The sequence below is a fragment of the Drosophila innubila genome (genome assembly GCF_004354385.1).
Source record: "Drosophila innubila isolate TH190305 chromosome 2L unlocalized genomic scaffold, UK_Dinn_1.0 4_B_2L, whole genome shotgun sequence".
NCBI lineage: Eukaryota > Metazoa > Arthropoda > Insecta > Diptera > Drosophilidae > Drosophila > Drosophila innubila.
In genome coordinates this window covers 13,982,755-13,995,330 of record NW_022995372.1, presented here as the reverse complement: position 1 = coordinate 13,995,330, position 12,576 = coordinate 13,982,755, and the positions used below count along the sequence as shown (strand labels likewise).

The window sequence follows — 12,576 nt, the reverse complement described above, 5'->3', positions numbered from 1 at the left end:
CAATTAAAGATACATTTCTTGAGACATATTGCAATCTTATAAGATTAGATTCAAATAGTTTACAGTGGTATAGAATTGTGGCTCAAAAAGCTAAGTTTATTTTTGTCTTGGCCAGTCATTGATATTGAATTACCAATTAACACAAGTGGACACAATCCAATACACTGCAATGTCTGTAAAATGTCAGTTTGATGGGCACATGCATGTAACATGTCACAGTTTGTTAATCAGAGAACTGTTAACCTCTTATCAATATATATGCAGTTGCTGTTGTTGTGGTGTTTGCATACTGTATATTTTATACTATTGTTTACTATTTTACTATAATAATAAATGGGAACTGTTTGCTGCTAGTCCAAGCGTTTATCAATCTACTAGGATTGTCTGTAGTAAACTCTTTTCTCTCTTACTCTCTATCTCTCTCTATCTCTATAACAAAGACCAGACAGATACCCAGAGTAATACCGCAGTCGGCTTGGATTTGAACGTCATCGCCATTGTCGACAGTCGGTAATCAGACAGCTTATGAGTAGAGTTGAAATTCATTATACGCATCCGAAGATTTTAGTTTTAGTTTCAAGCGTTTAGTCGAGTGTGTCGGGTCGTTGATTTTTATCCTTCAGCAACATGGATGCGGCATCCTTAATGAAGCGCAACTCGCCAATAAGTGCTAGTCAATTGCATTATTATCACACAGATTTCTATTACTCTATGCCGGATTTACATAGTAAGAGAATAATTTAACTTTAAAGAGTTATTACTTTTAAGGAAAGTCATTAATAACATTATTAATTTCTGTGAATAACTAAATGCATTCGTATGTTAAATAATTACCATATGCAATATATTTTATATATGTTATATAATATATTAATAATGATAAAAATGTATGACAGACTGCACCGCATTTCCATGCATTTTTATCAGTGTAAGATTTCTTATCAATCAAAATATTAAAAAAATTTAATTCGCTAATGGGAAATGGATGCTTGTTATTTTTCAATGATATCATTTCGACAACTTTTTGTATTAATTTGTAAATCGATTTTTCCTTCGTTTAAAACATCAATATTAAATATCAAAATCATAGTGGTTTTAGAAGTACCGTGCCTATTATAAATTGAATTGTGTATATTGTGTAAAATTATTTATGAAGCTTAAATAAATCATTAAAGTACTTCTACATTAAAATTACTAATGTTAAAGTAGAGCACAAATATCAGAGCGTTAATTGTTATGTAACAAGAGAAAGACATACAAAATAAAATTAAAATGTCATTAAAAAATTTTTTAGTCATATTAAGCAATCCGCATTAAAGTTTAAAAATACATAAAACATATGATGAATATTGCGCTTTAAATTTCAAAATACTTTTCATTTAGTTTCAATTTTATAGAGTTATAACAAAAACTTAAAAAAAATTAATTTCTTCATAGTTGATTTATTCATTTGCTTAAAAGTTTTGTATCCATTTATACTTTATCCGGATATATTTAGTCAAGTTTCAAACCTGATGACAGTAAACAATGGCACCGCAGCCAACTTCACATCAAAACAAACCGAATTTCTCTCAGAGAGTTGTTTTGATTTTTCCCAAATGGCGAGAACTAATGAAACAAAGAGAGGAAAACACAGAGAGTGAACGCGAGACTACAATGGCGTAAGGCGCTAGGTTAATCTCATTATTTTTCAGAAAATTTCCATTGCAACAGAAGTGAATCGAGAGTTTTGCTGTCAGTCAATCGTCAGTAGTCGGCTGGGTGCGAGCGTGTATAGATTATATAGAGTGTTGCGTGTCGCGAACGTTGACAAATAATTTCGTAATTCTCGTTATTTAAATTAACCATTTAATACAAAACTAATACTGCGATATTTCAAACATCATTTGATTAAGAAACTTAAAAAACAGCACTAAAAACGATGCACAAAGCAAAATAAATAATGAAAAACCTTTCTCAAAAATATGTTGCTCAAAAAGAGAATGATTGAGACTGCAACTGGCAGAGAGAGCGCGCTAGAAAAGAGAGCGTAATAGAGGGAGGGAGTGCGAGTCGAGAAGATGGAGAGCAATTTGTTGATAAAAATGTGTGTCAAAATATTATAAGCAAACGCATAACAATAACAATGCATTGACTGATAACCAACCAAATGATAATGATAATAAACGACAAACTGCACTTGTTGATAACCGAATATTTTATACTCTCTTTTATACCTATCTACACGATTTATCAATAGGAGCAAAGACAAAGACAATGCCAAAGGCAGTCGAAAAATAAACAATATAAACTGCATGTGAAATTTCACAAAGAATACTGCATTTTGCACTTGTCACGTCGCCGACAACGCTGTCGACGTCGACGTTGACGCTGACGTTGACGCTGACTTTGACGCAGTCGTTGGCACCGTCATTGTTGTTGCTGTGGCTAGAACAAATAAGCTAAAAAGCAAAAACACAAAATAAACATGTAAGTTGACAACAACAGAAACATGAGAAATATACAAAGAGACCTGAACAAAATATCTTATAATATAGCTATAAAACCTGTATCTATTATACATCTATCTACATTCCTACTTTTGCTATCTTTAACCCTAATTTATATTTAAGTACATGTACCTTTTATTATAATCACGCGCCATCAATGAACGAGCTCTTGAAACGCAAAATACCAAAGACTTCGATAGGATGAGAAAGTAGATATTTTATATGACTACACGTATTAGTATGAGTGGATTTATTTACCCTTGAGGACAACTACCATGTTGGCTAACATGGCTTCTAAGTAATGGATAGTAAACTCTTCACCATATATCCAATCGTCCCAATATTTGTATTACTCCTATGGTACTCGTACTTGGTATAATAAAGATAATAATAGTAGGTGTGCTTTTGATGAAATTTAACCCATGGACATATAGTAAATTAAAACTACAAAATACAGAATTGTTGACTGCCTGGTAACAAAGCATTTCCTTAAGGAACCAGAATTACATGTACTGTTTACATTATGAATTGTAGACTCAGGAATTACTATCAATGAAAAAAATAGTAAATAAATAAAAGTATAAAATGATTAAAGTTACAGTTAAAGTGCTTAAAGTTGTACTAAAATAATTGTAACAAAAAGAATACATTTACTGCATGTGTACAGTCTTAATTGAATAACCAGTTTAGTCTTCATAGTATATTTGCATAGTATTTACGATTACAGTACATTCAAGCCACCATATTCAACTATAGCGAATAAATTCAATGCCAAAATTCTCATAAAACCATAACCGGTAATTGTGCTACAAAATTTAAAACTATATATATATATGTACGAATATTTGTTTTGGTATTGTCGTAACCAAGACAAAAGATGACAAATTTGGTATAAAGTATGAACTGTGACCTATTACCTGAATCCATAGACATGATGGGGCAGTAGGTCATTTGACATAGATATACTAAACAGCTTAGGAAACGTGTGCACAACAGTGGGAACTGCATAAAGTGGTTTTACATTGTTTAAATGTTGAATTAATTCTGTCTCTCTTTTGCAAAATCTATAAAGTAATGACAAATAGGTAATTTATTGATTAACCCTGGCCAACATTATCAAGTACTCGTCTATAGACTCTGGAAGTCTTTATCTCTTTTGACGAACTCTACAGCTGTCACCTATTCAAGTTGTTTATTATTTCTGATTGTTGCCTATTTATAAGCAATTAACAAAATCTATTTTAAGGACTGTCTGAAAATGTGGAAAATGTATCATTTTAAATTGGAGGAAAGATTGATATCTTTACAAACATTGATCGATAGGGTTATGTCATTTCGTGGAATAGATTTCTGTTGTATAAAGGAACATGTTAATCAGAGTTCACTGTTACTGTCCCCTTTATTCAGTGTGTGTGAATTAATTTTAACAAACATTACTAAAAATAGCTCAACACGTTTTTTGTTTATCAATTTTACTGTCTCTCTAGGCTATTTAACGAATTATTCATTCGACAAAAACGTGACAATGGCGCGTCTCATAAATATGTTGCTCTATTTAATTAAACGATCATTCTTCCCACCTCGTTGAAGCATTTAAATGTATTTATTGCACTCGAATTTGATAAGAAACAAGTCGTAGCACATTGATAAGCCGTAAACTGATGTTAGCCCGGCATTTTCATAGACTTCGATTGATTGAGTATACTATATGTTTGTATATAGTCAAAAGAAAATGGACGTAATCAGCAATAGCATCTAACGGTGATTATCGATAAGCCTCCGTAACTAGGATCGACGTTTGTACTTTCACTGCGGACGGCAGTTCGCGTTAGTGACGAAAGCAGCACGAAGGGTGCGAAAGGCGACTAACTGTATACAGCTAAGTTGGAAAATTTGCTGCGACTGTCCGTTCAGATCGAGTTATATACCGATCGAAAGGATTACTCCTAACTTACAAAATGGCATACTAAAACTTTTTCTAACCAACCTGGGTCATGAGATACGGGGGTGTAAGTGGGAGGGGAAAAATTTAGATGATTGCAGCTAATGGGGCTGTTGGGGCCTTTTGGTAAAATTCTACTTAAAAATACGCGTCGATTGATACCTCAATCACCCAAATCCCATAACTGGTTCAAAAGATAAATAAAGTTGAAAATTTTAGTGGACTTCTCAAAATGAAATGAAAAGTCAGTTTGTTTGTCTGTTTGTCTGTTTGTCTGTTTGTCTGTTTGTCTGTTTGCATCAAAGCGCTAAAGAAGCTAAAGTGCTTAATCCCCATCATTAGGATTTATTCCTTTTCGAAAATCTAGAAATGTTTGTTCTACGACTTTTTGAAAAAACCGCTAGTTTAGCGGGAAAACGCTAAATCCCGCTAAAATTGAAACCTCAACAGTTTCCAAACCATAAAAGCTACCGATATGTTCTATATATCATTGGAAAGGTGTGATTTTATGCTTACCTTTAAACTTTTTTTCTAAAGCACTCAGGTAACATTTTACAGGTGAAATAAAGTTTTTTAGCTTACGTTTTGGCGATTTCTGACAAAATGGCTCTAACGATTTCTGTTAAATTTTAATATGTTGTAATACGTACAATTTCGCGTTTTTTGGTATATGAAACATAAATTTTGGTTGAGGGGTTTGGAAGATATTATCTGTAAAGTGAATAAATACATTTTTCTATCGGTCGAGAATCACGTTTTAGTACGAAAAACTTTTTGGTTTTATGAGATATCTCAATTAAACTGATACAAAATGCATTTAACTTGGTTTTATATATCCTGACAAAAGTTGGTTTAAATCAGACCACTATATCAAATAGCTGTCATAGAAATGCTCTACAAATTATTTAATATTTATTAATTCATAATCTATATAATAACTACAGGAACGAAGCGAGCAGGAGGCGGAGCCCTTTAGTAAGTTATAAAATGACAGTCGATCGAATCGTATTTTTTCAATATTCATATTGAGATCATTGACAACAATTATTAAATATTCACTTATTTTTTAAACACCATATATTCCTAAAAATAACAGTTCAAAGTGCGCTTAACTTGAATGGAAATAAACAAATATTTTTCATAGAAAACTGATTTTCTTAGAACAAAATAAACATAACTGGGTTGAAATATTCAATTGCTGGGGCAGTTAAGCACATTATTCTTTAAATGTTTATTATCTTAAGCTAGATAAAGCTTAATATTGAGAAAACATTGTATATCTTTCGTTTCCTTATAATTTATTCATTAATTACTTTCGAGCATTGGTTTTACTTATCGGAAAAAAGTTTGACCCGTATATTTGATCGAGAATAAGTATTTTTATTGGTTGCTCTTATCAAATTGTGGTTCCATTAATTTTTATACTTAATTTTTCGGCGAATATTCAAACATTTCATATTAAACATCTGTACTGATTGAGAATTGAGCATTTTAATAAATGCAGAAAATGCTAAAAACTATTACATATTCCCTATTGAGTGTAGATTCTGCGGCTTGATAACTTTCCAGTCAAAATTCAGAGTCTGAATGGGCAGCCAAGTGTGGGCATATAATTCAAAATCAATTGTAGCCCTTTGGGACCCACAACAGCGTCCAGAAATTAGGCAGAAAACCATTAAGAAAACACGCACAACACTCTGCTGTAGCTGGAGTTATAGCTTGGGTTGGAGCTGAAATTGAAATTGGGACCTCAGCTGGGAATGGGTTAAGTGAGGGGTAAAGTGCTGGTGATAAATGCCAAAAAGCCTCCAAGCGCAACGTCGATAAAGCCGGCGCTGCATTGGACCATCGTCATCAAGGCTGACTTAGGACTGAGGTCTTGACTGTGGTCTTAGGAACCGACGTCGGTGCAGAGGTCGGAGCTGTAAGCTTATCAAAATACGCGACGAATGAGCAAGGAATTTTATTCATGAAATATTTTCCACAGCACGCAGTCGGACGTAGAAACAGGTTCAAGTTCTAAAGCACTCAGGTAACATTTTACAGGTGAAATAAAGTTTTTTGCTTACATTTTGGCGATTTCTGACAAAACGGCTCTAACGATTTCTGTTAAATTTAAATATGCTGTAATACGTACAATTTCGCGTTTTTTGGTATATGAAACATAAATTTTGGTTGAGGGGTTTGGAAGATATTATCTGTTAAGTGAATAAATACATTTTTCTATCGGTCGAAAATCACGTTTTAGTACGAAAAACTTTTTGGTTTTATGAGATATCTCAACCAAACTAATACAATATGCATTTAACTTGGTTTTATATATCCGGACCAAAGTTGGTTCAAATCGGACCACTATATCATATAGCTGTCATAGGACCGATCGGTCCAATATTAAGTCTTAGTATGAAAAACTTTTTTGTTTTACGAGATATCGTAACCAAACTAATAGAATATACATTTAAGTTAGACTTGTATATCCTGACCAAAGTTGGTTCTAATCGAACCACTATATCATATAGCTGTCATAGGACCGATCGGGCGAAATCCGAGTATTAGTATGAAAAACTTTTTTTTTCATAGTAAGTACGGGGTCTCCGACAGTAGAGTATGCTCGGCTGTAGCAACGCGAGCAAAGCGAGCAGCGGGTGGAGCCCCCTAGTTTTGCTTTATAATTAAAGAACAAAAATTGTTTAAATATGAAATACGTTCAACAACTAAATTTATATATTTTACTATTTGCCTGCATTAATGATAAAGTTACAATGTTAAAAGCAAAAGCAATTGCAAAAATTTCGGATATCCCACAAAAAAAACCTCTACACGAGGTAAAAGTCTAGTGACGAAAGCAATTTCTAGCCCCAAAATTTCTGATATCCAATTTAATGACGAACAAAATTCAGTTTAATCTAAAAATTTTAAATAAAAATATAAATTAATAAAAAAAAAGGGAAAATTGGTAGAGTTTTTAAAGTAAAAGTTGACATTTGCTATTATTGTGGAAGAAATAACTGAAATTTTTAACAACTAATTGAGATACTCTTGGCACCTAAAAGTATACTACAAATTATAAACAGAATCGTAGCTTAGAAATGTATCAGCACTTAATAATGTAAAAATTAAAAAATCCGACAATGCAATACCCTAAGCTTAAAATTTTTTATTCTATACGTATTCTTTAAATACAGTTTCACTTGGAATATAAAATCGTAACATAGTTTAGCTCAAAAAGTTTTATTAATTTACAGCTTTTTAGATTTGCTGGAATCTTTAGAATACAATAACAAAATTTTAACAGTTAATCAGCCATTTTCTCAATTAGTTGAGCTGAGGGCCATTGAGAGATTCTCGAATTCTGCGATGAGCAGTAGACGCTAATTAAATAGATTTTGTCACTTAGTACTCGTTTTGTGGTTCAGAATGAATTTCGTAAATAGCTTGGGTATTTATTTGAACAGTATTTGCTGATGTTGTTGTTGTGAATTGTTGATAGACCCATACAATCACACATTTGTGGGCAATACTCACGCCTCTGAGCCCCCTTACACCTTATAAACTCTCTTGCGATAAAAATGATGGAAAACTGCCGACAACGGCAGCAGTTTAATTTGATAATCGTACTATCAAGACAGTACTTAAAAAGCCTGGCTAAGAGCAACACCGCACAACGCGGTGTTTATAAGATAATTTAATTTTAAAAGGATTTGTGCAATTAGAAAACGAATTAAAATGCAACAAATTACGGAATATCATTTTGAAGGTGGGAAATCGCTTGGCAGAAAATAACTAGACTCAGTAAACTCTAATCAAAATTTATTAGATTAAAGCTCTATTAAAAATGTTAACATTAATACAATCATATTCTAAATTCTGTCGAACTTTTTAGAGTTTCTCTTTAAACTAAATAGTTTAATTTTTTTAATTAAATTAACAGAGAATAATATGATATATTATAAACAATATTATCCTGATTTACTTTAAGTCTTTTTAAATTGTTTTAGCTGTTAACTGCAAACTGAATAAATTTATAAACTTGAAGTTCTACGAACTGTCTGTGCTTATCAAAAACTTATCTTTTATCTATTATTCTTCTCATTTCAGAGAGCCGCAAAATGCACGGCATAAAGCGTGTGCTCGTCTTTTGCATTATGATTGTGATTTTACCGGCAATTTTGATAATAATGCCTCTCTATTTGCGTAAGACGATCTTTGCGGATGTGATTTATCCGGTTGCCGAGTCGGATATCATTGAGATACGGGACGGAATCTCATCGATATTCTGTTCAAAGCATACTCTTCGAATGAGCAGCCATTTCAATGCGTTTCAGTTGCAGAACAAGCCGGAGATTTCTACGAGTCGGAAGCATATTAGACTGAAGAAATCGATGACTCTGCCGGACGATACGCTGGAGTATTGGGGTTTCTTTTTGCTGAAGGGTGCAACGGTGTCCCTTAAGTTCTGTTCCCGGTACAATGGATCTCGTATATTGGTGGTCAAGGGAAACAGAGAGCTCAAGCTTTGCGGCCTGACGGATCACAACAAGAACAAGCTGGGTGCAAATTATGCACAGGGTCATGATCAGGTGAAGGTATTCTTTGAGGATGTGGTCGAGATAACGGAGGAGAAGCTGCCAGTCGATGGTTTACTAGAGCATGAGAATCATGGCGGTGAAGATCTCAGTGAGGATCATGCGGCTACAAACGCGACCCCAACAACCATTGCACCCATAAAACCTCTAAGGAAGAAACTTAAAAAGGGATCCCCGCATCATCACAAATCAACGGAAGAACGGGAATCATTAGACAAGGGTGTGAATGGAACGACGGAGACTTCCCTTCGTCAAAGACGACACAGTGTATCTGCACACGAGCATCAAAAGAGGCAACTCTACGAGCAACTCTACAAGCGAAAGGAGCGAAAGAAGCGTGAGAATGTTTACGATCGCAGGTACAGTCACGGTGGGAATGCGGTTAACTTTACGGAAACCGATGAATCCCATTCCATATCGAGCTTTGAGACTGGTCTCTATGTTTGTTTCAACAATACCATTCTCCTGGGCGAGGGGTTTACCCCGAAGCCGGCGTGCCTGAATACTCAATTTCTGGAGAATGGCAAGCACGATAAGGTTCTACAGAATATCACCGAGGATGGGTACTACTACTATATCTTCTATAGCGATAACGATCTGGTACGCAACGACATACACGCTATATTTGATATATATAAGCCGACCTTTCAATACTCCAATCTGAGTGAATCGCAAGGCTGTCTGAACAGCACGGATTGCACTTTCAACATTGGTTTCCTCTCGGATGAGATCGTTGTTGTCGAGGTGCCCACACGTGATGGCATTGAGCATGAGGCGGATGATATCACAAATCTCATATCGACCTGCCATCCTCGTAGTGAAATCTATGCTCTATTTCCAATAACGGTGCTGGTGCTCATATTGTGTTGTTCTTTTCTTTAGAATTTTGGTCACCCATTTGACTCTTTGATCTTGTGATATTCGTCTTTTGAGATAACTGAGTGATAAACGTGAGCATGAATAACCCCCAATGGCAGGTCCAAAATAAATTCCTTATACCCTACCATTATCATACGATCCAATCTTAACTATCATATGTCAAATGTACCACAGTCTGAGCCGAACACATCACAGAATGACTCATAAATAAAATATAACTTTTAAGAAAACATTTACCCCAGGACTCAAGCATTTAGGTTATAGGCAGTCAATAAGCTATATACTTGTATTTACATATAAATTCTATTTACAAATAACAATAATATAAGAAAATCAAATTAAATTTCTTACAAATAATATATATATAAATTTTTTTCTTTTAATTAAATATTTTACACAAATTTTTAAAAAATTCCTCGAACATTCGACATTTTTTTAAGGTTCGACTGAAAATTATAATGCGCAGAAATTGTTGTTGCTCATGCATTATTCGTATGTTTATTTAAGTTATTTTAAATTAATTTACACGCAATCTATTTATTATACGACGTGACTGTGTATTTTAGTTTTCAAACAATTCAATGAGAATAATGTAAATATAAGCCAAATCATGTGTGAGTGTATCCACTTGATACTCGTATAATAAGTAAAGAAAAACAACTACTACATTGTCATCAGAAGTGAATGAATTCATTCTGCAAATATCTTTGTACTTATGATTTTGGAATGAATCAATTGAAACTATACGCATACGTACATAAATAAATATATATAGTTATACATATGTGTAAGCAACGTACACAAGTGCCTTTTAGAACGTATAATTAATTAATTGTTGTAAATTTGGTATAAAAATAAAAAATATTTGATTAACAAGATTTTAAATTTATTTTTCCCTAACAACGATCGATTGGCGTCGAAAACAAAAGCTGCTAGCTATGACACTGCGGTTAAGAACTTTGCTACAAGCTAAATCCCAATTGGAAATAATGGAGACTGTTCCTTATCATATTGTACATAACATAGTCAAAGGTACTTATCTACTTACTTTTTTGACAAACAATTATTAGTTAATTTGAAAGATAAATTTTACACAAGTAAAGTGTATTCAAAAAAAAACAGCAAACAAACAACGTATATCAATTTCATAATTGCACATACGAGTATACAATTTTCCGTATATGTTTTATAGGTTTAAGAACGAAGAGCATAATTTCTCACCCTTAACGCGAACCTTTAGACTTGGAATACAAAACAGCTGTTTTGCTCTCAATTGTCCTCTCACTAATTTTGCTGCACTGTTCTCTTAGCTCTCAGTCAACAGCTGTCATATAGAGACCTAAAAATGCAAGGGCTAGCTTGAAAAATTGTACCAAGGGTGTACCCAGATGAAAATAAGGGGGAGGTCAGCAATTATTTCAAATGCTTGAATTTTCGAATAGTGTTTGGCGAAAAAATATCACTACTTGTTATTGTAAAAATAATTGCCTTATTAATGATTTTAAATTTGTTAAAAATAAAATAAAAATAAATAAATACAGTGTTAATATTTATTATCTTTAGCTAGATCAAATTTTATTGAGCTTTTTTTCCATATAATTATCCTCAAATTACACTCGTTCACTTATTGGAACAAGCTCACTTACTTATTGATCGAACTTAAATATTTTTACGGGTTGCTATAATCAAATTGTGTTTGTATTTAATGATTCACTGATTATTTTCGGCAAATATTCGCTCATTTCATATTATACTGTACTGTTCTGATTAAGAATTGTCAAATTTGTTAATGCATAAAATGCTTAACGCTATTATAAATTCTCTATCGAGTATAATTGCTTTCCAGTCAAAATACTGAATAAAAATAATTCACATTTAATCTGTCCATTAAATTTGTGCTTAACGTTTAAAAGGAATATGTGTATAAAAACTTAATTCTTACCTATCGTATGTTTCCGCTTCCTGACCATGCAGGATCTCACGGAAGAAGCATTTAAATTGCTTATCCGTGGAGTTAAGAAGCTTGTGTGCCACATGTTCGTTGATATGCAACACGTATCGCTTCAGATTGACATCATAGCGGGTCGATACCAATTCACTGTCATTTGAGCAGGGTATAAAGGTACGCGGGGAGTATTGTTTCATGGCCCCTTCACTGAAGGGGTCTATATAGGGTATCATACACTTTGAGGTGTGCACAAAGTATTTGTGAACCTTTATCTAAGAGACATTTGTTAAATTACCCTACACGGTGAGAGATTTGCGAATTCAGGATAAGTAAGTGATGCATAATAAAAACATAGATACATCGATGAGTCGAATTTAAAAAAATCATAATCCAATTTATTGATGTCATAGTATCACTGTCTTATATAAATAAATACTGTTAGATAAGCAAGTGTTTTAGATACACTGGATATATTAATATCTATAAATATGTATCGAATCAGTCGACTCATCGATGTTTATCGATGTCTTTACATCACTGGGATAAGTTTGACTACGCACCGTTGGTTTATTATCGTCATTCCAAATTGGCGTGTACAAAAACAAGAAGATCACAAAAATCACACAGAATATGAACCATTTTACCGAAAATTGTCCGTTGACAGCTCGAAAACCCATGATGGTAATGATGTGCTATGCAATCAAACAAACGAACTTATGACCAGAAACCAAA

General features: G+C 33.4%; 1 protein-coding gene across 3 annotated transcripts; it reads left to right on the top strand.

Annotated features, from left to right (window-relative positions):
• The first annotated feature begins 531 nt into the window (after positions 1-531).
• On the top strand, positions 532-10,216 carry LOC117781445. Of its 3 annotated transcripts, none has more exons than XM_034618202.1 (2): positions 532-727; positions 8,530-10,216. In XM_034618202.1, exons 1-2 carry the CDS (start codon positions 628-630, stop codon positions 9,897-9,899), a joined length of 1,470 nt encoding a protein of 489 aa, XP_034474093.1. In that variant the 5' UTR covers positions 532-627; the 3' UTR covers positions 9,900-10,216. The 3 variants fall into 3 exon arrangements, with proteins under 3 accessions (XP_034474093.1, XP_034474095.1, XP_034474094.1); XM_034618204.1 differs by lacking the exon at positions 532-727 and adding an exon at positions 1,717-2,469; XM_034618203.1 differs by lacking the exon at positions 532-727 and adding an exon at positions 8,061-8,188.
• Positions 10,217-12,576: the final 2,360 nt, after the last annotated feature.